The 27,931-nt window shown below is 54.1% G+C and overlaps 1 protein-coding gene across 1 annotated transcript in view; it reads left to right on the forward strand.

Moving 5' to 3' along the window:
• Positions 1 to 987: 987 nt before the first annotated feature.
• LOC144488506 (ubiquitin thioesterase OTUB1-like) overlaps positions 988 to 27,931 on the forward strand; it is a gene marked incomplete at its 3' end in the record, with an annotated part of 34,834 nt that continues 7,890 nt past the window's right edge. Inside the window, exons 1-6 of the mRNA XM_078206555.1 lie at positions 988 to 1,171; positions 14,424 to 14,513; positions 18,214 to 18,275; positions 22,514 to 22,612; positions 25,841 to 25,959; positions 26,170 to 26,254. Coding sequence (XP_078062681.1) covers positions 1,129 to 1,171; positions 14,424 to 14,513; positions 18,214 to 18,275; positions 22,514 to 22,612; positions 25,841 to 25,959; positions 26,170 to 26,254 — 498 coding nt within the window. The remainder of the gene's footprint in view (positions 1,172 to 14,423; positions 14,514 to 18,213; positions 18,276 to 22,513; positions 22,613 to 25,840; positions 25,960 to 26,169; positions 26,255 to 27,931) is intronic.

Raw genomic sequence — 27,931 nt, forward strand, 5'->3', positions numbered from 1 at the left:
TTAGGGAAGGAAATCTGTCGTTCTTACCCGGTCTGGCCTACATGTGACTCCAGAGCCACAGCAATGTGGGTGACTCTGAACAAGGGCAGCTAGGGATGGGCAATAAATGCTGGCCAGCCAGCGACACCCATGTCCCAGGAGTGAATGAAGAACCAGGATGGGGTGCTGGGACAGGGTTGGGTTGCAATAACCCTGAGGAGGAGGAGCCAAGGTTGGGGTTACACAGGATCAGTGCTGGGGGTTGGGGTTACACAGGGTCAGAGCTGGGGGTTACACAGGATCAGTGCTGGGGGTTGGGGTTACACAGGGTCAGTGCTGGAGTGTTGGGGTTACACAGGGTCAGTGCTGGGGGTTACTCAGGGTCAGTGCTGGGGGTTACTCAGGGTCAGTGCTGGGGGTTACTCAGGGTCAGTGCTGGAGTGTTGGGGTTACACAGGGTCAGTGCTGGGGGTTACTCAGGGTCAGTGCTGGAGTGTTGGGGTTACACAGGGTCAGTGCTGGGGGTTACTCAGGGTCAGTGCTGGGGGTTGGGGGTTACACAGGGTCAGTGCTGGGGGTTACTCAGGGTCAGTGCTGGGGGTGGGTTTACACAGGGTCAGTGCTGGTGGTTACACAGGGTCAGTGCTGGGGGTTACTCAGGGTCAGTGCTGGAGTGTTGGGGTTACACAGGGTCAGTGCTGGGGGTTACTCAGGGTCAGTGCTGGGGGTTGGGGGTTACACAGGGTCAGTGCTGGGGGTTACTCAGGGTCAGTGCTGGGGGTGGGTTTACACAGGGTCAGTGCTGGTGGTTACACAGGGTCAGTGCTGGGGGTTACTCAGGGTCAGTGCACAGGGTCAGTGCTGGGGGTTACTCAGGGTCAGTGCTGGGGTGTTGGGGTTACACAGGGTCAGTGCTGGGGTTTGGGGTTACTCAGGGTCAGTGCTGGGGTTTGGGGTTACACAGGGTCAGTGTTGGGGGTTACTCAGGGTCAGTGCTGGGGGTTACTCAGGGTCAGTGCTGGGTGCAGGTGGTGATGCCCCCCACAGTTGACCAGCCGTCCATGGGGGACCGGAAGTGACTTTGAGGGAACCGGAAGTGCTCTGCCGGAAGTGCCCGCGGGCTCCCAGCACCCCTCGCGCGAGAGGAAAATGGCGGCCGAAAAGCAGGAGCCGGCGGTGCTCGATGTGGAAGGTACCGGGGGGAGGGAGGCCGGAGAGAGCGGGGGAGAACCCCGGGGGGAGGGAGCCCGGGGAGGGGGAACCCCGGGGGGAGGAGAGAGAGAGGGGGAGGTACTGGGGAGTGGGGGGAGAGAGAGGAGGAAACAGGGGAGGGGGTGAGGAGGAGACAGGGGAGGGGGGTGAGGAGGAGACAGGGGGGGGGTGAGGAGAGGAGGGGGTGAGGAGGGGAGGGGAGGGGGTGAGGAGGGGAGGGGGTGAGGAGGGGGTGAGGAGGGGAGGGGAGGGGGTGAGGAGGGGAGGGGAGGGGGTGAGGAGGCGAGGGGAGGGGGTGAGGAGGCGAGGGGAGGGGGTGAGGAGGCGAGGGGAGGGGGTGAGGAGGCGAGGGGAGGGGGTGAGGAGGCGAGGGGAGGGGGTGAGGAGGCGAGGGGAGGGGGTGAGGAGGCGAGGGGAGGGGGTGAGGAGGCGAGGGGAGGGGGTGAGGAGGCGAGGGGAGGGGGTGAGGAGGCGAGGGGAGGGGGTGAGGAGGCGAGGGGAGGGGGTGAGGAGGCGAGGGGAGGGGGTGAGGAGGCGAGGGGAGGGGGTGAGGGGGCGAGGGGAGGGGGTGAGGGGGCGAGGGGAGGGGGCGAGGGGGCGAGGGGAGGGGGCGAGGGGGAGGGGGGAGGGGGCGAGGGGGAGGGGGTGAGGGGGCGAGGGGAGGGGGTGAGGGGGCGAGGGGAGGGGGTGAGGAGGCGAGGGGAGGGGGTGAGGAGGCGAGGGGAGGGGGTGAGGAGGCGAGGGGAGGGGGTGAGGAGGCGAGGGGAGGGGGTGAGGAGGCGAGGGGAGGGGGTGAGGAGGCGAGGGGAGGGGGTGAGGAGGCGAGGGGAGGGGGTGAGGAGGCGAGGGGAGGGGGTGAGGAGGCGAGGGGAGGGGGTGAGGAGGCGAGGGGAGGGGGTGAGGAGGCGAGGGGAGGGGTGAGGAGGCGAGGGGAGGGGGTGAGGAGGCGAGGGGAGGGGGCGAGGGGGCGAGGGGAGGGGGCGAGGGGGCGGGGGGGAGGGGGCGAGGGGGAGGGGGGGAGGGGGCGAGGGGGAGGGGGTGAGGGGGCGAGGGGAGGGGGTGAGGGGGCGAGGGGAGGGGGTGAGGGGGCGAGGGGAGGGGGTTGAGGGGGCGAGGGGAGGGGGTGAGGGGGCGAGGGGAGGGGGTGAGGGGGCGAGGGGAGGGGGTGAGGGGGCGAGGGGAGGGGTAGGGGAGGGAGGGGGTGAGGGGCGAGGGGAGGGGGGGGTGAGGGGGCGAGGGGAGGGGGGGGTGAGGGGGCGAGGGAGGGGGGGGTGAGGGGGCGAGGGGAGGGGGGGGTGAGGGGGCGAGGGGAGGGGGGGGTGAGGGGGCGAGGGGAGGGGGGGGTGAGGGGGAGAGGAGGGGAGGGGGTGAGGAGGGGAGGGGAGGGAGAGGGAGGGGGTGAGGAGGGAGGGGAGAGGGAGGGGGTGGGGAGTAACACCAAGAGAGAGGGGGGGAAACCGGGGGGAGGGAGGGAGAGAGAGGGGAGGGACAGGAGAGGGAAGCTGCTGAGGGGAGAGAGGGAGGGGGTCGGGGCAGGGGAGGGAGGGCACTGGGAGGGGGGGTGGATGGTGGGGGTTGGGACAATATGGGGGTGGGGGGGGAGGGTAATTGGGGGTGGGAGGATGGAGGGGGAGGGTAGTGGGGGGGGGGAGGATGGAGGGGGAGGGTAGTGGGGGGTGGGAGGAAGGAGGGGGAGGGTAGTGGGGGGTGGGAGGATGGAGGGGGAGGGTAGTGGGGGTGGGAGGATGGAGGGGGAGGGTAGTGGGGGTGGGAGGGTGGAGGGGGAGGGTAGTGGGGGGGGGTAGGTGGGTGGTACGGTGGGGTAGGGGGCAGCGAGGGGTGTGAGTGGGGTTGGGCTCCCAGGTGGGCGCTCAGCTTCATTCTCCCCATCCCCCTGACAATGGACATCTTTGGACCAAGAAACATCACTCTGGGAATCTGCTGGTGGTAAATGTCTTCTCTCTGATTCACTCCTGGTTTCTCAGCTCCATGTTTGACCAGCTGGGCTTTGACAAAGGGTCACCTGGACTCGAAACGTCAGCTCTTTTCTCTCCTTCCAGAGGCTGCCAGACCTGCTGAGATTTTCCAGCATTTCCTCTTTTGGTTTCAGATTCCAACATCGGCAATTATTTTGCTTTTCGCCACCAGCCAGTCCCCTTTCAAACTCAGCAAGCCGGCCCTGTCCGGGATGGAATCACGTGTACAAGTGGTTAATGTTTGTGCCATTTAGTTACCCCCTCGATCCACTCGTGGGGCCAGGTTGTCATGGTGATGTGTCCCTCTCCTAAGATCATTCCAAACAAGTGACCATGAGACCAATAAATCACCAACCAGAGCTGTGGATTGTCACCAAGAATGGTTAAATCACGGGGATAGTTGCAAAGTCTTGGCTTGTCAGGAAGCTCTTCCTCACAGAAAGGGGGAGAGGGAATCTGGAACGCTCTCCCACAAAAAAGCTGCCTGGGGTGGCGGAGTCAATTGAAAATGACAAAACTGAGGTTGAGAGATTTTGTTGGGTGGGTGGGTTAAGGATAACAACCAAAACAAGGTGATGTAGTTGAGATACGTAAGAACGAGGAGCAGGGATAGGCCATCTGGCCCCTCGAGCCTGCTCCGCCATCTAATAAGATCATGGCTGATCTTTTTGTGGACTCAGCTCCACTTACCCGCTCGCTCACCATAACCCTTAATTCCTTTACTGTTCAAAAATGTACCTATCCTTGCCTTAAAAACATTCAATGAGGGAGCCTCAACTGCTTCATTGGGCAGGGAATTCCACACATTCACAACCCTTTGTGTGAAGAAGTTCCTCCTCAACTCAGTCCTAAATCTGCTCCCCCTTATTTTGAGGCTATGCCCCCTAGTTCTAGTTTCACCTGCCAGTGGAAACAACTTCTCTGCTTCTATCTTATCTATTCCCTTCATAATCTTATATCTTTCTATAAGATCCCCCTCATTCTTCTGAATTCCAATGAGTATAGCCCCAGTCTACTCAGTCTTTCCTCATAAGCCAACCCTCTCAACTCCGGAATCAACCTAGTGAATCTCCTCTGCACCCACTCCAGTGCCAGTATATCCTGTCTTAAGTAAGGAGACCTGCACATGACTGTACAGATCAGCCATGATCTAATTGGAATAGTGGAACAGGATTGAAGGGCTGAATGGTCTCCTATTCCTTGTCAGGAGATGGAGTGAAGTGGAAACACTTTATAAATTTTGAAAAGAATATGAGTGATGGAATATATTCACTGAAAAAGTTCACGGGCTCCCAAGAAACCTGTCCCTTTTTGCAATCTTGCAGAGTCCCCGGACCATGTCTATGTTCAGTGTTATCGGCTACACTTCCTTTTTAGTTTCCTTAAAAACCTTTTATTGATGTTTTGTTTGCACTTCAGCCCCACGCTCCTGATCTACGGACACCCAGTGTGGAGGGAGGGGAGGGGGGGGGGAGGAGGACCTCCTTGTGAACCTCTGGTCCTGGCCAGACTCGCCGTAACGGCTCCAGGGCAGCGGGCAACCGAGGGGGTCATCCGACCTGACTGCATGCCCCTCTACCACGGTTACATTCGCGGCTGGGTGCCCCAGGAAAGGGAGCATGCGGTGTCCAAGAGCACCATCGAGGTCTTCCGTGCTCGTTGGGCACCGCAGGGACTGGGGTGTATTATCGACCCCCTTTAATCATATTTTAGTTTGATGTTTTGAGTTTCCTTTCCACTTTGTTTTCTGTTTTGGGAGGTTCCCTTTTTGGGGGCTGCCCCTTTTAATTTGTCCCTCAGTTAGTTTGATTTAGTTTAGTTGGTTCGTCAAAAAGATTAACTGGAATGTTCAGAAAAGCTGTTCACAAATCCTTTGGAACAGAACGATGGGAGATGCGAATGGTATTTTCTGGGGCTACGGACAATTCAGGTGGCCTGGTTCCTGAACCTGTAACTCTCTGTCCCCACTGGAGGCTGTGGCGTGAGAGCAGATCCTGAGCACTGGCTCAGGGTTCAATGGCCGAGTGGTATCATCACTACACTATTGTGTGGCTTCAGTTCTTTTTCCAAGCTGAGAGTGAATCAGACAGTGTTCCTGCTTGCAGTACATGACTCCTGCTGCGAGGTGTATGGATGTCGTGTGTGTGTGTGTGATCCTGACTGTTTGGGTCAGTGCTGGTGAATGGCTCTGTGGAATGAGATGTCTGGAGGGGGCAGAGATCAGGGCTAGAGAAAATGACACTTCCTTTTTGCCAATTGTACTTCCAGATCAAAGGCAATATTTGAGCGTAATGATTTGAGTGTCAGATTTGAAAGCAAGGCAATGAATTCCTTCCAGATCACAGTGCTTGGTTATGTGGGAAAACACAGATGGAAAGCTGAGCCCATCTGTCACAATCAGAGGGGCCATTACTTCTGTTTCGTTGGTGGGGAGGAGGCCACTTGGGGAGAGTTCACTGCTCTTTGAATAGTGAGTGCTGTGGCCTATTCTAACCTCGCCTCCATTTAAATCAATCCTTCCCTTAACATTGTGATGACCAGGAGTAGATTATTAGAGAAGTTTTAGCTGGACCATAGCTCAAGGTAATTGGGAAGAGCCAGCATGGTTTATGAAAGGGAAATCGTGTTTAACCAATGTACTCGTTCTTTGGAGGAGTAACATATTGTGGATAGAGGGTAACCTGTAGATGTACGGCACTTGGATGAGGTGCCACATCAAAGCTTATTGCAAAATTAGGAGCCAGTGGTATAGCTGGTAACATGTCAGCGTGGAGAGACGATTGGCTGGTTGGGAGAAAGCAGGAAGTACGCAGCAATGGGTCTTTGTCTGATTGGCTGGATGTGACAAATGGTGTCTCACAGGGTCTGTTCTTGGGCCTCAGCCCTTTTCAATTTACATCAATAACTCAGATGAGGAGAACAAAGGCACGGTCGCTAAATTAGCAGATGACACAAAGATAGGTAGGAAAGTATGTTAATCGAGTGCAGTGCGGAAAGAGGCCATTCGGCCCATTGAGTCTGCACCAACTCACCATTTCGTTACCGCACCCAGACCCCACATATTTACCCTGCTAATCCCCTTAACCTGCACATCTTTGGACTGTGGTAGGAAACCGGAGCAACTTTAATGGTGGCACACGGTGTAAAGCTTCCACAGCTTTCTGAGGGAAAGAGTTCCACAGACTCACCACCTTCTGAGAGAATAAAAAAAATCTTCTCATCTCCGTCTTAACTGGGAGGTTAACCGCTTATTTTTAAACTGTGACATAGAACATAGAACAGCACAGAACAGGCCCTTCGGCCCACGATGTTGTGCCGAGCTTTATCTGAAACCAAGATCAAGCTATCCCACTCCCTATCATCCTGGTGTGCTCCATGTGCCTATCCAATAACAGCTTAAATGTTCCTATAGTGTCTGACTCCACTATCACTGCAGGCAGTCCATTCCACACCCCAACCACTCTCTGCGTAAAGAACCTACCTCTGATATCCTTCCTATATCTCCCACCATGAACCCTATAGTTATGCCCCCTTGTAATAGCTCCATCCACCCGAGGAAATAGTCTTTGAACGTTCACTCTATCGATTCCCTTCATCATTTTATAAACCTCTATTAAGTCTCCCCTCAGCCTCCTCCGCTCCAGAGAGAACAGCCCTAGCTCCCTCAACCTTTCCTCATAAGACCTACCCTCCAAACCAGGCAGCATCCTGGTAAATCTCCTCTGCACTCTTTCCAGCGCTTCCACATCCTTCTTATAGTGAGGTGACCAGAACTGCACACAATGATCCAAATGTGGTCTCACCAAGGTCCTGTACAGTTGCAGCATAACCCCACGGCTCTTAAACTCCAACCCCCTGTTAATAAAAGCTAACCCTCTAGTTCCAGTCTTTCCCACAAGGGGGAAACCTTCTCCCAGCATCCACCTTGTCAAGCGCCCTCAGGATCTTATATGTTTCAGTAAGATCACCTCTCAATTAACTAAACTCCAGTGGATACAGGCCCAGCCTGTCCAACCTTTCCTTGTAAGATAAACAACTCCATCCCAGTTATCAGTCGCGTGAACCCTCTCTGAGCTGCCTCTAAAGCATTTATATCCTTCCTTAAAGAAGGAGACTAAATTCTTACACTACTCCAGATGTGGTCTCACCAACACCCTGTCCAATTGTAGCAAACCATCCCTTTTATATTCCATTTCTCTCGTAATAAACAACAACATTTCATTTTCCTACCTAATCACTGGCTGTACCTGCAGACTAACTTTTCCTGATTCATGTGCAGGACACCCAGATCCCTCTGTACCGCAGAGCTCTGTACGCCCAGATCCCTCTGTACCTCAGAGCTCTGTACACCCAGATCCCTCTGTACCTCAGAGCTCTGTACACCCAGATCCCTCTGTACCTCAGAGCTCTGTACGCCCAGATCCCTCTGTACCTCAGAGCTCTGTACGCCCAGATCCCTCTGTACCTCAGAGCTCTGTACACCCAGATCCCTCTGTACCTCAGAGCTCTGTACACCCAGACCCCTCTGTACCTCAGAGCTCTGTACACCCAGATCCCTCTGTACCTCAGAGCTCTGTACGCCCAGATCCCTCTGTACCTCAGAGCTCTGTACGCCCAGATCCCTCTGTGCCTCAGAGCTCTGTACACCCAGATCCCTCTGTGCCTCAGAGCTCTGTACACCCAGATCCCTCTGTGCCTCAGAGCTCTGTGCACCCAGATCCCTCTGTGCCTCAGAGCTCTACACCCAGATCCCTCTGTGCCTCAGAGCTCTGTACACCCAGATCCCTCTGTACCTCAGAGCTCTGTACACCCAGATCCCTCTGTACCTCAGAGTTCCGCTATCTCTCTCCATTTTAAAGTTAAAGTTTGCTTATTAGTCACAAGTAAAGCTTGCATTAACACTGCAATGAAGTTACTGTGAAAATCCCCTTGTCGCCACACTCTGGCGCCTGTTTGGATTACACTGAGGGAGAATTTAGCATGGCCAATCGCCCTAACCAGCACGTCTTTCAGACTGAGGGGGGAAACCGGAGCACCCGGAGGAAACCCACGCAGACATGGGGAGAACGTGCAAACTCCACACAGACAGTGACCCAAGCCAGGAATTAAACCTGGGTCCCTGGCGCTGAGAGGCAGCAGTGCTAACCACTGTGCTGCCCCGGATCCCTGGCGCTGAGAGACAGCAGTGCTAACCACTGTGCCACCGTGCTGCCCCGGGTCCCTGGTGCTGTGAGGCAGCAGTGCTAACCACTGTGTCACCGTGCTGCCCCGGGTCCCTGGCGCTGTGAGGCAGCAGCGCTAACCACTGTGTCACCGTGCTGCCCCGGGTCCCTGGCACTGTGAGGTAGCAGTGCTAACCACTGTGTCACCGTGCTGCCCCGGGTCCCTGGCACTGTGAGGCAGCAGTGCTAATCCACTGTGGTGCCCCGGGTCCCTGGCGCTGTGAGGCAGCAGTGCTAATCCACTGTGGTGCCCCGGGTCCCTGGCGCTGTGAGGCAGCAGTGCTAATCCACTGTGCCGCCCCGGGTCCCTGGTGCTGTGAAGCAGCAGCGCTAACCCACTGTGGTGCCCCGGGTCCCTGGCGCTGTGAAGCAGCAGTGCTAACCACTGTGCCACCGTGCTGCCCCGGGTCCCTGGCGCTGTGAGGCAGCAGTGCTAACCACTGTGTCACCGTGCTGCCCCGGGTCCCTGGCGCTGTGAGGCAGCAGTGCTAACCACTGTGTCACCGTGCTGCCCCAGGTCCCTGGCGCTGTGAGGCAGCAGTGCTAACCACTGTGCCACCGTGCTGCCCCGGGTCCCTGGCGCTGTGAGGCAGCAGTGCTAACCACTGTGTCACCGTGCTGCCCCGGGTCCCTGGCGCTGTGAGGCAGCAGTGCTAACCACTGTGTCACCGTGCTGCCCCGGGTCCCTGGCGCTGTGAGGCAGCAGTGCTAACCACTGTGTCACCGTGCTGCCCCGGGTCCCTGGCGCTGTGAGGCAGCAGTGCTAACCACTGTGCCACCGTGCTGCCCCGGGTCCCTGGCGCTGTGAGGCAGCAGTGCTAACCACTGTGCCATGAATTATTTCAATCATTTGCTGCTTTTCTATTCTCCCTGAGTAAAGTTCACTTTACACTCGATCTGCAAAGTGTTCACTCACTCACTTAACCTGTCTCTATTCTTTTGCAGATTCTGTATGTCCTTTTTGCAGCTTACTTTCCCCCGTCTTTGTGTCGTCGGCAAATTTAGCAACCATGCATTCGGTCCCTTCGTCCAAGTCATTGATATAAACTGTAAAACGTTGAGGTCCCAGCAACTCATCCCTGTGGCACTCCACTTGTTAACATCGTGCCAACCTGAAAATGACCCATTTATGCCCACTCGCTGTTTCCTGTTAATTAACCAATCATCTATCTATGGTGATATTTTTTGATTTTATTATTGTCACATGTATTAACATACAGTGAAAAGTATTGTTTCTTGCGTGCTATACAGACAAAGCATACCATTCATAGAGAAGGAAAGGAGAGGGTGCAGAATGTAGTGTTACAGTCACAGCTAGGGTGTAGAGAAAGATCAACTTAATGCGAGGTAGGTCCATTCAAAAGTCTGACAGCAGCAGGGAAGAAGCTGTTCTTGAGACGGTTATGTTTATCCCAAATGCCATCGATTCCCGGCTCGGGTCACTGTCTGTGTGGAGTTTGCACATTCTCCTCGTGTCTGCGTGGGTTTCCTCCGGGTGCTCCGGTTTCCTCCCACAGTCCAAAGATGTGCGGGTTAGGTTGATTGGCCAGGTTAAAATTGCCCCTGAGATTCGTAGGTTAGAGGGATTAGTGGGTAAATATGTGGGGGTAGGGCCTGGGTGGGATGGTGGTCGGTGCAGACTCGATGGGCCGAATGGCCTCCTTCTGCACTGTAGGGTTTCTATGATTCTATGAGGAACTCTTAATTTGCGTAGTAACCTTTGATGTGGCACCTTGTTAAATGCCCAATGATAACACGTTTACAGCCTCCCCGTTCTCCATGTTGCTTGTCACTTCACTGATCTCCAGTACGTGAGTCAAGCTTGACTTTTCTTTCTTCACCCTCGGCGAGATTGCATTGAGATTTTCTAAGTGCTCTGCTATAATCTCAGTAATAGATGGTGTTTTCCCCGTGGAAGATGTTAAGTTAACCGGCCTGTAGTTTCCTGTTTTGTGGAATAGTGGAATCACGTTCACTATTTACCGTTCTAATGGAATTGTTCCAGAATATAGACAGTTTGGAAAGTTAAAATCGATGTGTCTACAATTTCGGCAGTTAGTTCATTTCAGACTTGAGGATGAAATCCACCAAGACTTGGCAGGACTTGTCAGCATTTAGTTCAGGTCATTTTTCAGGACCCTTTTCCCAGTCAATGTCATTGTTTCGCCCTTTCTTTCACTTCCTGATTCACAATTATTTATGGAATGTTCTTCTTATCCTTTACAGTGAAGACAAACGCAAAATATCTGTTCAATTCATTTCCTTATTTTTCACTAATTCCCCAGACTCTCTGTAAAGAACCAACGTTCGCCCTGTGTTTATATTGCTAGCTGGCTTTCTCAAATGCCAGGTGATGCATTTTGGTCGATCGAACCAGGGCAGGACTTACTCAGTCAATGGTAGGGCGTTGGGGAGAGTTACAGAACAAAGAGATCTAGGGGTACAGGTTTATAGCTCCTTGAAAGTGGAGTCACAGGTGGACAGAGTGGTGAAGAAGGCATTCGGCATGCTTGGTTTCATCGGTCAGAACATTGAATACAGGAGTTGGGACGTCTTGTTGAAGTTGTACAAGACATTGGTAAGGCCACACTTGGAATACTGTGTGCAATTCTGGTCACCCTATTATAGAAAGGATATTATTAAACTAGAAAGAGTGCAGCAAAGATTTACTGGGATGCTACCGGGACTTGATGGATTGAGTTATAAGGAGAGGCTGGATAGACTGGGACTTTTTCCCCTGGAGCGTAGGAGGCTGAGGGGTGATCTTATAGAGGTCTATAAAATAATGAGGGGCACAGATCAGCTAAATAGTCAATATCTTTTCCCAAAGGTAGGGGAGTCTAAAACTAGAGGGCACAGGTTTAAGGTGAGAGGGGAGAGATACAAAAGTGTCCAGAGGGACAATTTTTTCACAGAGGGTGGTGAGTGTCTGGAACAAGCTGCCAGAGGCAGTAGTAGAGGCGGGGACAATTTTGTCTTTTAAAAAGCATTTGGGATAGCATCAGATAGCATTTATTAATCTTTTAGTCATTCTTTGCTGTTAAGAACATAGAACAATACAGCGCAGGAACAGGTCCTTCCGCTGAATATGAAGCCAAATTAAACTAATCCCTCTGCCTGCCCTTGCTTCATATCCCACTATTCCTGGTGTATCCATGACCTTATCTAAAAGCCCCTTAAACACCCCCATCGTATCTGCCTCCACCACCACCCCGGCAGCGCGTTCCAGACACCCACCACTCCCTGTGTAAAAAAAAAACTTGCTCCTCACATCTCCTTTGAACTTCCCCCTCTCGCCTTCAGCCCCCTCGTATTCGACATTTCAACTCTGGGTGAAAAAAATTCTGACTGACAACCCTATCTATGCATCCCATAATTTTACCGACTTCTACCAGGTTTCCCCTCGGCCTCCGCCACTCCAGAGAAAATAACCTTAGTTTGTCCAGCCTCTCCTTATAACTCATACCCTCTAATCCAGGCAGCATCCTGGTGAACCTCTTCTGCACCCTCTCCAAAGCCTCCACATCCGTCCTGTAATGTGGCGACCAGAATTGAATATTCTGCCCAATCTTCTGACCTGCCACACACCTTGGCAGAATTATATGCTTCTTTCAATTTAATACTATTTAACTTCCTTCGTTAGTCATGGATGGTATGTTCTTCCTTCAGAGTTTCTCACTGAGTGTTATGAAATATCTCCTTGAATGTTTGCCACTACATCTTGACTGATCTTTCTCTTAGCCTAATTTCCCAGCTCACTTTAGCCAGCTCTGTTTTCATATCCTCCTAATTCATGCAGTCATAGTCACACCCCAAGGTCCCTCTGTTCCTCTGAGCTTCCCAGTGTCCTGCCATTCATTAAATACTCCCTTGTCTTGTTACTTCCAAAGAGCATCACCTCACACTTATCAGGGTTAAACACCATCTGTCACTGCTCTGTCCATCTGACCAACCCATCTATATCTTCCTGTAACCTACAATCTTCTTCTTCACTATTAACCACCATACCAATCTTGGTGTCACCTGCAAACTTGCTTCACATTCCCCCACATTATCATCTATATGATTTATGTATATAACAAACAATAAGGGTCCCAGCACTGAACCTTGTGGTACGCTACTGGTCACCAACCTCCAGTCACTCAAACAGCCTTCTACCATCCTATTACTAAGCCGATTTCGGATCTATCTCACCAAGTTTCCCTGAATTCCATGTGTTTCAATCTTCTCCATCAGTCTACCATGTGGGACCTTGTCAAATACTTTGCTAAGATCCATATAAACTACATCAACTGCACTTCCCACATCCACACACCCGATCACATTTTCCAAAGCTTCTATCAAATTTGTTGTGCATGACCTCCCTGTGACAAAGCCATGCTGACTACTCCTAATGAACCCATGCCTTTCCAAGTGGAGATTAATTCTCTCCTTCAGAATTTTCTCCAGTAGTTTCCCGACCACTGACGTGAGACTCGCCGGTCTGTAATTCCCTGGTTCATTTCTAACACCCCTTTTGAAAAGTGGAACCACATTAGCCTCCTCAGTCCTCTGGCACTTCCCCCGTGGTCAGACAGGAATTAAACATTTGTGTCGGAGCCCCTGCAATTTCCTGCCTTGCCTCCCACTGCAGCCTGGGATACAATTCATCTGCATTTTTAAGCCTGTCAGAGCCTCCAATACCTCCGCATTCTCTCTGTCAAACTGAATTCTGTACCTACATTCTCCTTTAACTGAGTGAGGAGCAATGAGAAAACCATTTCACACCCTTCCAATATCCTGTGGCTTCACACACACATCAGCCCCTTGCTCTCTAATGGGCCCCACCCTTTCCCCGGTTAACCTCTTTCCCTTAATTTATAGAATATCTCCGGATTCTTCCTAATCTTATTCACAAGTCCTTTCTCATGCCCCCTTTTTGCTCTTCTAATTTCTTTCTCAAGTTCCCTCTTGCTCTTCCTATATTCCTCCAGGACCACAGCTGAATTGTTCCCTTTGGGCTTCACAGAATCCCTACAGTGCAGAAGGAGGCCACTCGGCCCATCGAGTCTGCACCGACCACAATCCCACCCAGGCCCTATCCCTGTAATCCCACATATTTACCCTGCTAATCCCCCCCGACACTATGGCCATGCTAAATTGCCCCAATCAACCTAACTCGCACATCTTTGAAGTGTAGGAGGAAACCCACGCAGACACGGGGAGAAGGTGCAGACTCCACACAGGCAGTGGCCCGAAGCCGGGATTGAACCCGGGTCCCTGGCGCTGTGAGGCAGCAGTGCTAACCACTCTGCCGCCGTGCTGCCCCGGGTCCCTGGCGCTGTGAGGCAGCAGTGCTAACCACTCTGCCGCCGTGCTGCCCCGGGTCCCTGGCGCTGTGAGGCAGCAGTGCTAACCACTGTGCCGCCGTACCACCCTGACTTGCTCAAAGCTTTTCTCCTCTTTCTCATCCAGTGCTGAATTATCCTAGACCCAGGGTTCCCTGAATTTATTGCCCCTACATTTCCACCTAAAGGGTTGGACTTGTACTCTCCCCAGTTCCTTAGTGAATGCCCCCCACTGCTCCGCTGTAGACTTTCCCGCAAGGAGCTCTTCCCAGCCCAGGTTGGCCAGATGCTGCTTTATCTGCCGTCCCCCAATCCAAAGCCATCTTTTGCAGGTCACCTTTGTCTTTGTCCATGACAAATTTGAACTGTACCGTGCTGTGTGATCGCTATCACTAAAATGCTCCCCACTGCCACATTGAACACGTGTCTGGCTTTGTTCCCCAGAGCCAGATCCAGCACTACTCCATCCCTTGTTGGGCCTTCTACATATCGATGCAAAAAACTGCCCTGTCCTTACTGAAGATTCAAGCACTAGTCTTAAGATCCGCTCCCTCAAGCTGAAGGTGAAAGTCCACCATGTTATGGTCGCTGCTGCCTAGGGGGCCCTGGTCTGAGCTGCCTGACAATGAGCTGGCTCTATGCGCAGACACAATCCCCAGCTGATTCACAAGGCCCACTCATTGTGATGGATTTTCTTCACTTGACAGCCATCCACATGAGTGACATCATTCAGCCCGGCGGCTCGAGTCAAGAGAATTCCCAAGCAGACTCCGTTCACAGAACCTCTGAATCAACAGGTGAGCTAGCGGGACCTGTCTCCGACTACACAGTGTCTGCTCTGAGCTGGAAGCCAGCAGGGAGTTAGTCTGGCTTCACTCCTCAGAGGTCACATTGAGTTAATGAATTTTGGAGTGAAGCTCAAAGCCAGCATGTCCCTGTTGGTGTGAAGGGCAAGGCTGGCAGGCGGAGGGAACACTGGATAACAACCGATATTGAGGCTCTGGTCAATAAAAAGAAGCAAGGATATGTCAGGAATCGGCAGCCCAAGGGGTGAAGTGAATCTCTTGAGGAGTATAGAGGGTGTCGGAGTACACTTTGGAGGGAAATCAGGAGGGCAAAAAGGGCACATGCGATATCTTTGATGTGGAGATGCCGGCGTTGGACTGGGGTGGGCACAGTAAGAGGTCTCTCAACACCAGGTTAAAGTCCAACAGGTTTATTTGGGATCACGAGCTTTCGGAGCGCTGCTCCTTCATCAGGTGAGTGGAGAGGAAGGTTTCACAAACACAGCATAGATAGACAAATTGCAATTATGTCTTGGCCTGTACAGGATGTGTTTGTGAAACCACCTCTCCACTCACCTGATGAAGGAGCAGCACTCCGAAAGCTCGTGATTCCAAATAAGCCTGTAGGACTTTAAGCTGGTGTTGTGAGACTTCTTACTGAGATAGCTTTGGCTGATAATGTAAAGGAGAATCCAAAGAGATTCTATAAGGATATTAAGAGCAAAAGAGTAACTAGGGAGAGAATAGGGCCCCTTAAAGATCAACAAAGTCGTCTATATGTGGAGCCACAGGAGGTGGGTGAGATCCTAAATGAATGTTCCTCATCAGTATTTACCGTGGAGAAAGACATGGAAGCTAGGGAACTCGGGGAAATAAATAGTGAAAAGCGTCCACATTACAGAAGAGGAGGTGCAGGAGGTCCTAAAATGCATAAAGGTAGATAAATCCCCAGGACCTGATCAAGTTTATCCCAGGACACCATGGGAAGTTCAGAAAGAAATTGCAGGGATCCTAGCGGAGATATTTGTACCATCAACTGCCATGGCAAATGTTGTGCCTTTGTTTAAGAAGGTGCAGGGAAAAGCCTGGGAACTACAGGCCAGTGAGCCTCACATCTGTGGTGGGTAAGTTGTTAGAAGGTATTCTGAGAGACAGGATCTACAGGCATTTAGAGACGCAAGGACTGATTAGGGACAGTCAGCTTGGCTTTGAATGGAAAATCATCTCTCTCAAATTTAGTTGAGTTTTTTGAAGGGGTAACCAAGAGAATAGATGAGGGCAGTGGAGTCGACATTGTCTACATGGACTTTAGCAAGGCCTTTGACAAGGTACCGCATGTTAGACTTGTCAGTAAGGTGAGAGGTTTATAAAATCATGAGGGACATGGATAAGGTGAATAACCAAGGTCTTTTCCCAGGGTAGGGGAGTCCAAAACTAGAGGGCAGAGGTTTACAGTGAGAGGGGAAAGATTTAAAAGGGTCCTGAGAGGCACCTTCTTCACACACAGGGTGGTGCGTGTACAGAACGAGCTGCCAGAGGGAGTGGTAGAGGCGGGTACAACACAAAAGTTTGGGACAGGTACATGGATGGGAAAGATTTAGAGGGATATGGGCCAAATGCAGGCAAGTGGGACCAGTTCACTTTAGGAAACGTGGTCAGCAAGGATGAGTTGGGCCGAAGGGCCTGTTTCCATGCTGTATATCTCTATGACTCTATAGACAGAGTCTAGGTTTGGAACCAGAACTTTACAAGACATTGCCTGGGTGCTGACTTTTACTGGACTACCAGCGCTTAAAGGAGTTTGCACCCGGCCTGCGCTTGTGCCTGCCTGTCGGCCTGCACTGGTGCCAGTCTGTGCTGGTGCTGGCCTGCGTGTGCATGTGCTGGCCTGCGTGCGCATGCGCTGGTGCTGGCCTGCGTGTGCACGCGCTGGTGCTGGCCTGCGTGTGCACGCGCTGGTGCTGGCCTGCGTGTGCACGCGCTGGTGCTGGCCTGCGTGTGCACGCGCTGGTGCTGGCCTGCGTGTGCACGCGCTGGTGCTGGCCTGCGTGTGCGCACGGCTGGTGCTGGCCTGCGTGTGCACACGCTGGTGCTGGCCTGCGTGTGCACGCGCTGGTGCTGGCCTGCGTGTGCACGCGCTGGTGCTGGCCTGCGTGTGCACGCGCTGGTGCTGGCCTGCGTGTGCGCACGGCTGGTGCTGGCCTGCGTGTGCACACGCTGGTGCTGGCCTGCGTGTGCACGCGCTGGTGCTGGCCTGCGTGTGCACGCGCTGGTGCTGGCCTGCGTGTGCACGCGCTGGTGCTGGCCTGCGTGTGCACGCGCTGGTGCTGGCCTGCGTGTGCACGCGCTGGTGCTGGCCTGCGTGTGCACGCGCTGGTGCTGGCCTGCGTGTGCACGCGCTGGTGCTGGCCTGCGTGTGTGTGTTTGTGTGCCTGTGTGGCGCTCCCTCAGTGCTGCATCAGAGTGTCAACCCTGGTTTTTCTGCTCAAACCCTGATCCCGAAAGCTTGTGATTCCGAGGTGAGAGTCCACCTGAGCTTGGAGCAGACGGACATCCTGGGCTTGGAGAGGGTGCAGTACCGACCCCAGGGCTGAAAGGGTAAAATGATGCAGACTGACGGCACTGATTGAGTTAGCAAGATGAAGGGGTGATGTAAGTTTGGGGTTTCTGGTAATTACAGGATTTGGTCGGGTCGACAAGAGAGAAACTATTTCCTCTGGTGTGGGGACTGAGTGCAGAACGAGGGAGGGGCAGAATGTTAAAATTTGGAGCCAGGCGGGAAGTCAGGAAGTAATCCCTCACACGAGGGGGAGTTGAGATCTGGAAATCACTGCCCCAAAAGCTGTCGAGGATTTGGAGGGGGGTCAATTGGAAAGAGAGATTGGTAGGTTTTAGTTGGGTGAGGGTTCCAGGATTCCAGAACCCAGGTGGGAAATACAGATGAACCATGATCCAATTGAATGGCAGGACAGGCTGAATGGGCTTTATGGCCTGCTGCTGGCCCATTGTTGCTGGATAATGCATATTGTTTATACTCAGATGTCAGACACAAGAGAGACAAGAGGCGGCAGACACACGGGGGACATTACCACCCGCAAGTTCCCCACCCAGTCACTCACCGTCCTGACGTGGAGATATATCACTGTCGCTGGGTCAAAATCCTGGAACTCCCTCCCTAACAGCACTGTGGGTGTACCTACACCATAGGGACTGCAGCGGGATCAAGAAGGCAGCTCACCACCACCACCTCAAGAGGCAATTAGGGATGGGCTATAAATACTGGCCAAGCCAGCGACTCAGCATCTCCTCGTGTGCCTTGGTCCTTGCTCCTGGGAAGCGTTTTGGGATGTTAATGGTGGTAACTCAGTACAAACTGTTGTTTGCTGCTCGGATTTGTGTGTGTGCTGTTGGAGTGATGGATTGTGGTGAGAGTGAAGGAGCGCTGTATGCTTTACTCATCTGCTATTCACCCTGAGAGGGCCTCACAGCCACCCCCAGTTTTACACTGACATTCAGTGAATAGTGTGGTAGAATGTGGAAATGGATTGGGCCAACGCCCCCCCACCCTCACCCCAACCCCAATCCAGACAGGGTTAGAAAAGAGAAAGGAGTGTTTTTTTTTGTGAAGGGGCGGAGGGGACAGGTGTGGGGTTACAACATGGGGATGGGTTGGTCTGTATTATATTCTCACTTTTCCATTGTCTTCCTGCAGCCATTAACTACCTGGCTTACGATGAAGCTATTATGGCTCAACAAGACCGCATTCAGCAAGAGGTGAGTCTTTGAGCCAAGAGGATGAATGGCGATATCTGAATGAGTGTAGCCATCCCCATCCTGGAAGCCTGGCTGTCCATGATTGAGCAGAATGACTGGACAGATAACTGACGCAATCGGAGTGTCCGGTCTGTCCGCGACTCCACGGGAGTGTCCGGCCTGTCCGCGACTCCACGGGAGTGTCCGGTCTGTCCGCGACTCCACCCGAGTGTCCGGTCTGTCCGCGGCTCCACCCGAGTGTCCGGTCTGTCCGCGGCTCCACCCGAGTGTCCGGTCTGTCCGCGACTCCACCCGAGTGTCCGGTCTGTCCGCGGCTCCACCCGAGTGTCCGGTCTGTCCGCGGCTCCACCCGAGTGTCCGGCCTGTCCGCGGCTCCACGGGAGTGTCCGGCCTGCCCGCGGCTCCACCCGAGTATCCGGCCTGTCCGCGGCTCCACCCGAGTGTCCGGCCTGTCCGCGGCTCCACGGGAGTGTCCGGCCTGTCCGCGACTCCACCCGTGTGTCCAGCCTGGCCGCGGCTCCACGGGAGTGTCCGGCCTGTCCGCGGCTCCACCCGAGTGTCCAGCCTGTCCGCGGCTCCACGGGACTGTCCGGCCTGTCCGCGGCTCCACCCGAGTGTCCGGCCTGTCCGCGGCTCCACCCGAGTGTCCGGCCTGTCCGCGGCTCCACCCGAGTGTCCGGCCTGTCCGCGGCGCCACCCGAGTGTCCGGCCTGTCCGCGGCTCCACCCGAGTGTCCGGCCTGTCCGCGGCTCCACCCGAGTGTCCGGCCTGTCCGCAGCTCCACCCGAGTGTCCGGCCTGGCCGCAGCTCCACGGGAGTGTCCGGCCTGTCCGCGGCTCCACCCGAGTGTCCGGCCTGTCCGCGGCTCCACCCGAGTGTCCGGCCTGTCCGCGGCTCCACGGGAGTGTCCGGCCTGTCCGCGGCTCCACCCGAGTGTCCGGCCTGTCCGCGGCTCCACCCGAGTGTCCGGCCTGTCCGCGGCTCCACGGGAGTGTCCGGCCTGTCCGCGGCTCCACGGGAGTGTCCGGCCTGTCCGCGGCTCCACCCGAGTGTCCGGCCTGTCCGCGGCTCCACCCGAGTGTCCGGCCTGTCCGCGGCTCCACGGGAGTGTCCGGCCTGGCTGCGGCTCCACCCGAGTGTCCAGCCTGTCCGCGGCTCCACGGGAGTGTCCAGCCTGTCCGCGGCTCCACCCGAGTGTCCGGCCTGTCCGCGGCTCCAGGGGAGTGCCCGGCCTGGCCGCGGCTCAGGGGAGTGCCCGGCCTGGCCGCGGCTCTACCCGAGTGCCCGGCCTGCCCAAGGTTCCACCCGAGTGCCCGGCCTGTCCGCGGCTCCACCCGAGTGTCCGGTCTGTCCGCGGCTCCACGGGAGTGCCCGGTCTGTCCGCGGCTCCACGGGAGTGCCCGGTCTGTCCGCGGCTCCACGGGAGTGCCCGGTCTGTCCGCGGCTCCACGGGAGTGCCCGGTCTGTCCGCGGCTCCACGGGAGTGCCCGGTCTGTCCGCGGCTCCACGGGAGTGCCCGGTCTGTCCGCGGCTCCACGGGAGTGCCCGGTCTGTCCGCGGCTCCACGGGAGTGCCCGGCCTGTCCGCGGCTCCACGGGAGTGCCCGGCCTGTCCGCGGCTCCACGGGAGTGCCCGGCCTGTCCGCGGCTCCACGGGAGTGTCCGGCCTGTCCGCGGCTCCACGGGAGTGTCCGGCCTGTCCGCGGCTCCACGGGAGTGTCCGGCCTGTCCGCGGCTCCACGGGAGTGTCCGGCCTGTCCGCGGCTCCACGGGAGTGTCCGGCCTGTCCGCGGCTCCACGGGAGTGTCCGGCCTGTCCGCGGCTCCACGGGAGTGTCCGGCCTGTCCGCGGCTCCACAGGAGTGTCCGGCCTGGCTGCGGCTCCACCCGAGTGTCCGGCCTCAGTTACAGAGTGGAAGCTGTAAATAATCTCACCCCTGTGCCCTTTCCCCCTATCCTGACCATTTCCTCCACTCTCGCCACCCCACTCACCCTGCTCTCCGTCTGCCCCTTTGTACCCCAACTCAGATCATCGGGCAGTTAGAACATAGAACATAGAACATTACAGCGCAGAACAGGCCCTTCGGCCCACGATGTTGCACCGACCAGTTAAAAAAAAAAACTGTGACCCTCCAACCTAAACCAATTTCTTTTCGTCCATGAACCTATCTACGGATCTCTTAAACGCCCCCAAACTAGGCGCATTTACTACTGATGCTGGCAGGGCATTCCAATCCCTCACCACCCTCTGGGTAAAGAACCTACCCCTGACATCGGTTCTATAACTACCCCCCCTCAATTTAAAGCCATGCCCCCTCGTGCTGGATTTCTCCATCAGAGGAAAAAGGCTATCACTATCCACCCTATCTAAACCTCTAATCATCTTATATGTTTCAATAAGATCCCCTCTTAGCCGCCGCCTTTCCAGCGAAAACAATCCCAAATCCCTCAGCCTCTCCTCATAGGATCTCCCCTCCATACCAGGCAACATCCTGGTAAACCTCCTCTGCACCCTCTCCAAAGCCTCCACATCCTTCCTGTAATGTGGGGACCAGAACTGCACACAGTACTCCAAGTGCGGCCGCACCAGAGTTGTGTACAGTTGCAACATAACGCTACGACTCCTAAATTCAATCCCCCTACCAATAAACGCCAAGACACCATATGCCTTCTTAACAACCTTATCTACTTGATTCCCAACTTTCAGGGATCTATGCACACATACACCTAGATCCCTCTGCTCCTCCACACTATTCAAAGTCCTCCCGTTAGCCCTATACTCAACACATCTGTTATTCCTACCAAAGTGAATTACCTCACACTTCTCCGCATTAAACTCCATCCGCCACCTCTCGGCCCAACTTTGCAACCTGTCTAAGTCTTCCTGCAAACTACGACACCCTTCCTCACTGTCTACCACACCACCGACTTTGGTGTCATCAGCAAATTTGCTAATCCACCCAACTATACCCTCATCCAGATCATTAATAAATATTACAAACAGCAGTGGCCCCAAAACAGATCCCTGAGGTACACCACTTGTAACCGCACTCCATGATGAATATTTACTATCAACCACCACCCTCTGTTTCCTATCCGCTAGCCAATTCCTGATCCAATTTCCTAGATCACCCCCAATCCCATACATCTGCATTTTCTGCAGAAGCCTACCATGGTGAACCTTATCAAACGCCTTACTAAAATCCATATATACCACGTCCACTGCCTTGCCCCCATCCACCTCCTTGGTCACTTTCTCAAAAAACTCAATAAGGTTAGTAAGGCACGACCTACCTGCCACAAAACCATGCTGACTATCACCTATCAATTCATTACTCTCCAAATAACTATAAATCCTATCCCTTATAATTTTTTCCAACATCTTGCCGACAACAGAAGTGAGACTCACCGGTCTATAATTCCCGGGGAAGTCTCTGTTCCCCTTCTTAAACAATGGGACAACATTCGCTAACCTCCAATCTTCTGGTACTATACCAGAGGCCAACGACGACCTGAAGATCAGAGCCAGAGGCTCTGCAATCACTTCTCTTGCCTCCCAGAGAATCCTTGGATAAATCCCATCCGGACCAGGGGATTTATCTATTTTCAGACCCTCCAGAATATCCTGCACATCCTCCTTATCAACTGTAATACTGTCTATTCTACTCCCTTGCAACCCAGTGTCCTCCTCAGCTATATTCATGTCCCCTTGCGTGAACACCGAAGAGAAATATTGGTTCAATGCTTCACCAATCTCCTCCGGTTCCACACATAACTTCCCTCTGCCATCTATAACTGGCCCTAAACTTGCCCTAACCAACCTTCTGTTCTTGACATACCTATAGAACGCCTTAGGATTCTCTTTAACCCTATCCGCCAAAGTCTTCTCATGTCCCCTTTTAGCCCTTCTAAGCTCGCTCTTCAACTCCCTCTTAGCCAATCTAAAGCTTTCTAGTGCACTACCCGAGTGCTCACGTCTCATCCGAACATAAGCCTCCTTTTTCTTTTTAACCAACAAAGAAACTTTTTTGGTGCACCACGGTTCCCTAGCCCTACCAATTCCTAGTTGTCCATCTAGTGGGGCCCCCGGGGTCAGAGGTGAGCGTACAGTTCACTACTCAGTTGGACGTCATTGCGACTGAAGGGGAAATGAGTGGGGAAATGGGGTTGTGTCTGCGGGCCCCGCTAGATTGTCTGGATCTGCCGTCTGTCACACTGTGTCCGTCTCTCCATCCCACAGATTGCCACAACAAACCCACTGGTATCAGAGAAGTTAGACCTGTCAGTGCTTTATAAAGAATATGCAGAGGATGACGAAGTCTATCAGTTAAAAGTCAAGGTAAGGGTATTTTCTGCATGGAAAGGCCAGTTTGTGCGCGTGCGTGCGTGCGGTAACTGGGAGTCTGTGACTGAAGCAATGCAGCCCAGATGGGCCAGGAGTTGATGTTCACGTTGGTTTCCATCACCCTGTGTCCTGTTGGTGTGTCTCACTTGTAATTCCTGATTGTCTGGATGTCGGATGTCATAGTGCGGCGCTCCCTCAGCACTGACCCTCTGACAGTGCGGCGCTCCCTCAGCACTGACCCTCTGACAGTGCAGCACTCCCTCAGCACTGACCCTCTGACAGTGCAGCACTCCCTCAGTACTGACCCTCTGACAGTGCGGCACTCCCTCAGTACTGACCCTCTGACAGTGCAGCACTCCCTCAGTACTGACCCTCTGACAGTGCGGCGCTCCCTCAGCACTGACCCTCTGACAGTGCAGCACTCCCTCAGTACTGACCCTCTGACAGTGCGGCACTCCCTCAGTACTGACCCTCTGACAGTGCGGCGCTCCCTCAGTACTGACCCTCTGACAGTGCAGCACTCACTCAGCACTGACCCTCTGACAGTGCGGCACTCCCTCAGCACTGACCCTCTGACAGTGCGGCGCTCCCTCAGCACTGACCCTCTGACAGTGCAGCACTCCATCAGCACTGACCCTCTGACAGTGCGGCGCTCCCTCAGCACTGACCCTCTGACAGTGCAGCACTCCATCAGCACTGACCCTCTGACAGTGCGGCACTCCCTCAGCACTGACCCTCTGACACTGCGGCACTCCCTCAGCACTGACCCTCTGACAGTGCAGCACTCCATCAGCACTGACCCTCTGACAGTGCGGCACTCCCTCAGTACTGACCCTCTGACAGTGCGGCACTCCCTCAGCACTGACCCTCTGACAGTGCGGCACTCCCTCAGTACTGACCCTCTGACAGTGCGGCACTCCCTCAGTACTGACCCTCTGACAATGCGGCACTCCCTCAGTACTGACCCTCTGACAGTGCGGCGCTCCCTCAGCACTGACCCTCTGACAGTGCGGCACTCCCTCAGCACTGACCCTCTGACAGTGCGGCGCTCCCTCAGTACTGACAGTTTGGGAGTGTCAGCCAGGATGATGAATTGAATTTCTGGTCTGGCGAATCAAACTCCCGACCCAGTGAACAGAGGGATGGAGCATAGCTGAGAGTTTAGTGTCGCACCCAACACCTCAGCCCCTGCCCATGGCCCCTTCCCCTGCCATCATGGAAGGTGCAACACCTGCCCATCTACCTCCTCCTTGCTCACTGTCCCAGGTCCCAAACACCCCTTCCAGGTGAAGCGGTGCTTCCCATGCCCCTCCTTCAATCTGGTCTATTCGCTGCTCCCAGTGCGGTCTGCTCTGCATCAGAGACCAAACGCAGACTGCGTGACCGCTTTGCTGAACACCGTCCGTAAGCAGGACCCAGACCTTCCTGTCGCTTTCCACTTCACACCACCCAGTTCTCCTGTCCACATGTCTGTCTTTGGCCTTTTGTGATGTTCCAGCGAACCCCAACACAAACTGGAGGAACAGGAGCTCATCTTCCGATCGGGCACTTTACAGCCATCGGAACAGCACAGAGAGTTCAACAACTTCAGAGCATGGGACTCTTCCCCCCCCCCCCACTCACCCCCCCCCCCTTCACCCCCCCCCCCCCCTCTGTGTGCCCCCCCCCCCACCCCTCCGTGTCCCCCCCACCTCCGCCCCCCCACCCCTCCGCGCCCCCACCTCCGCAGGCCCCCCCCCTCCGCAGGCCCCCCCACCCCTCCGCGCCCCCCCCCCCCCCGCGCCCCCCCCCCCCGGCTCCACCCCTCCGCGCCCCCCCCCTCTCCGCAGGCCCCCCCCCCTCCGCAGCCCCCCCCCCCCCCTCCCCCCCCCCTTATCCAAATACAGCCCCATCCCCATTTGAGGTGTGTGTACAGGCCTACTCCAGGGAGCAGGCTGGGACTGGAGTAGCATGCCGATGCCTGGAGACAGCAGGGTTTGGCTATCAGTTCTGTCTCTGGCGCTGACACTGCCATTCCCACTGAAATTCCTCAGTGGCTGCCAAGTCCCAGACTGTACGATTCCAGCTGGCCAATCTTCATCTCGTAATTCGACCAAGAGAGGCATCGGGTTGGTGTAGAATTCACTGAGCTTGAAGGGGGTCAGAGCTCCAGTGGATTGTGTGTCCTGTCTCTGTTCCCCATGTCTCCTCTGTGTCTCAGTGCAGAGGAGAGAAGTTTTACCTCTATCTTCATTGGCGAATCCATGATGGTAACGGGATTAGACCCACAATGTTGCTGTACCGCTAATTTCTAACAATTGCAATGTGATTTAAGGACTGTTTTGTTGGGGGAGAGGGTACAGATAGAGAACATTTTGACTTGATTTATTATTGTCTCACATATTAGCATACAGTGAAAAGTATTGTTCCTTGCGCGCTATACAGACAAAGCATACCGTTCATAGAGAAGGAAAGGAGAGGGTGCAGAATGTCGTGTTACAGTCATAGCTAGGGTGCAGAGAAAGATTAACTTAATGCAAGGTAAATCCATTCAAAAGTCTGACAGCAGCAGCAGGGAAGAAGCTGTTCTTGAGTCGGTTGGTATGTGACCTCAGACTTTTGTATCTTTTTCCCGACGGAAGAAGGTGGAAGAGAGAATGTCCGGGGTGCGTGGGGTCCTTAATTATGCTGGCTGCTTTTCCCGAAGCAGCGGGAAGCGTAGACAGAGTCAATGGATGGGAGGCTGGTTTGAGTGATGGATTGGGCTACATTCACGACCGTTTGTAGTTCCTTGCGGTCTTGGGCAGAGCAGGAGCCCCATACCAAGCTGTGATACAACCAGAAAGAATGCTTTCTCTGGTGCATCTGTAAAAGTTGGTGAGAGTCGTAGCTGACATGGCAAATTTCCTTAGTCTTCTGAGAAAGTAGAGACGTTAGTGGGATTTCTTAACCATAGTGTCGGCGTGGGGGGGACCAGGACAGGTTGTTGGTGATCTGGACACCTAAAAACGTGAAGCTCTCGACCCTTTCTACTTCATCCCCGATGCATGGGGCCATGTTCTCCACTGCGCTTCCCTGAAGTCACTGACAATCTCCTTTGTTTTGTTGATATTGAGGGAGAGATTATTGTTGCCGCGCCAGTTCACCAGATTCTCTATCTCATTCCTGTCCTCTGTCTCTGTCAGTGTTTGAGATCGGGCCCAGCCTGCCTTCTGTTGATTTCTTCTTGTTTCCTTACCGCAGGATTTGCATAATCGGTATTGCTGCATTCGGAAGACCAGACCAGATGGTAACTGTTTCTACCGAGCTTTTGGTTTTGCACATCTGGAGGCGCTCCTTGAAGACAGCAAAGAGTTACAGAAGTACGAAACCCCCCCCAAGGAGCTCAGCCCTGACTCACTCAGGCCCTGCAGCCAGCCCCACGCTAGCTCATCATTGACCAGTCATTTGGCTCACACCACTGAGGGTTGGGCGGCCTGTTAAGCGGTGACGGGCAATTCTGTCAGAGAGAATTTGATGAGTCCTGTTTCTTCAGTGAGAAAGCAAACCGACTTTTCCCCTTTGTGTTTCAGATTTAAAGCTATTGCCTCCAAAAGCAAAGAGGACCTGGTAACCCAAGGATTCACTGAATTCACAATCGAGGATTTCCACAACACAGTTAGTATAGCTCCCATCCACCTTTTTGACTCCACAGCTGGATATTAATCTTGGTTGGCTGCCGTGGCCAGGGGTGGAGATGGGTTTTAGCACTTGCCCCACCTGCCTCAGGGATCTCCAGCCATTGCAGAGACTCAGAAAACACAGGGACTCAAGAAATAGGAACAGGAGTGGACCATTCAGCCCATCGAGCCTGCTCCACCATTCCGTACAATCTGGGTGATCTTTGTGCTTCAACTCTACTTTCCTGCCCCTTCCCGTTGGTTATCTGAGAGACCTCTTATAGAGTCAGAGAGGTTTACAGCATGGAAACAGGCCCTTTGGCCCAACTTGTCCATGCTGCCGTGGCCTCTGAATCCAATTCAACATTCTTCAATATCAGTGCTGCAAGCCTAACCTCCAAATACGTTGGAGAGGGAGAAAAGTTAGTTAGAGCTAGTCCCAATTGCCCGCATTTGGCCCATATCCCTCTATACCCATCTTAGCCATGTAACTGACTAAATGTGTTTTAAAAGACAAAATTGTACCCGCCTCCACTACTACCTCTGGCAGCTCGTTCCAGACACTCACCACCCTCTGTGTGAAAAAATTGCCCCTCTGGACCCTTTTGTATCTCTCCCCTCTCACCTTAAACCTATGCCCTCTCGTTTTAGACTCCCCTCCCTTTGGGAAAAGATATTGACTATCCAGCTGATCTGTGCCCCTCATTATTTTCATAGAATCCTCCAGTGCAGAAAGAGGCCATTCGGCCCATCAAGTCTGCACCGACCACAATCCCACGCAGGCCCTATCTCCATATCCCTACATATTTACCTACTAATCCCTCTAACCTATGCATCCCGGGACACTAAGGGGCAATTTAGAATGGCCAATCAACCTAGCCCGCACATCTTTGGACTGTGGGAGGAAACCGGAGTACCCGGAGGAAACCCACGCAGACACGAGGAGAATGTGCAAACTCCACACAGACAGCGACCCGAGCCGGGAATCGACCTCAGGTTCCTGGAGCTGTGAAGCAGCAGTGCTAACCACTGTGCTAGCATGCCGCCCCATTTTATAGACCTCTATAAGGTCACCCCTCAGCTTTCTACGCTCCAGAGAAAACAATCCCAGTCTATCCAACCGCTCCTTATAACTCAATCCATCAAGCCCCGGTAACATCCTAGTAAAACTTTTCTGCACTCTAATCTCTCTGTCCAGCCTTAAATATGTTCCAGGATGAAGGACTCACAACCCTCTGGGGTAGAGAATTCCAAAGGGGTGGCACAGTGGTTATCACTGCTGCCTCACAGCTCCAAGGACCTGGGTTTGATTCCCAGCTTGGGTCACTGTCTGTGTGGAATTTGCACATTCTCCCTGTGTCTGTGTGGGTTTCCTCTGGGTGCTCTGGTTTCCTTCCACAGTCCAAAGATATGCGGGTTAAGTGCACTGGTCGTGCTAAATTGCCCCTTCGCGTCCTGGGTTGTGTAAATTAGAGAGATTAGCGGGTTAATATGTAGGGTTACGGGCATAGGGGCTGGGTGGGATTGTTGTTGCTGCAGACTTGATGGGCTGAATGGCCTCCTTCTGCATTGTAGAGATTCTACGAACGATTCACAACCTTTTGAAGTAATTTCTCCACATCTTAGTCCTAAAGAGTTGACCCCTTATCCCTGAGACTGTGGCCCTGTGTTTTAA

This window comes from Mustelus asterias, unplaced genomic scaffold (genome assembly GCF_964213995.1).
Source record: "Mustelus asterias unplaced genomic scaffold, sMusAst1.hap1.1 HAP1_SCAFFOLD_1621, whole genome shotgun sequence".
Classification (NCBI taxonomy): Eukaryota; Metazoa; Chordata; class Chondrichthyes; order Carcharhiniformes; family Triakidae; genus Mustelus; species Mustelus asterias.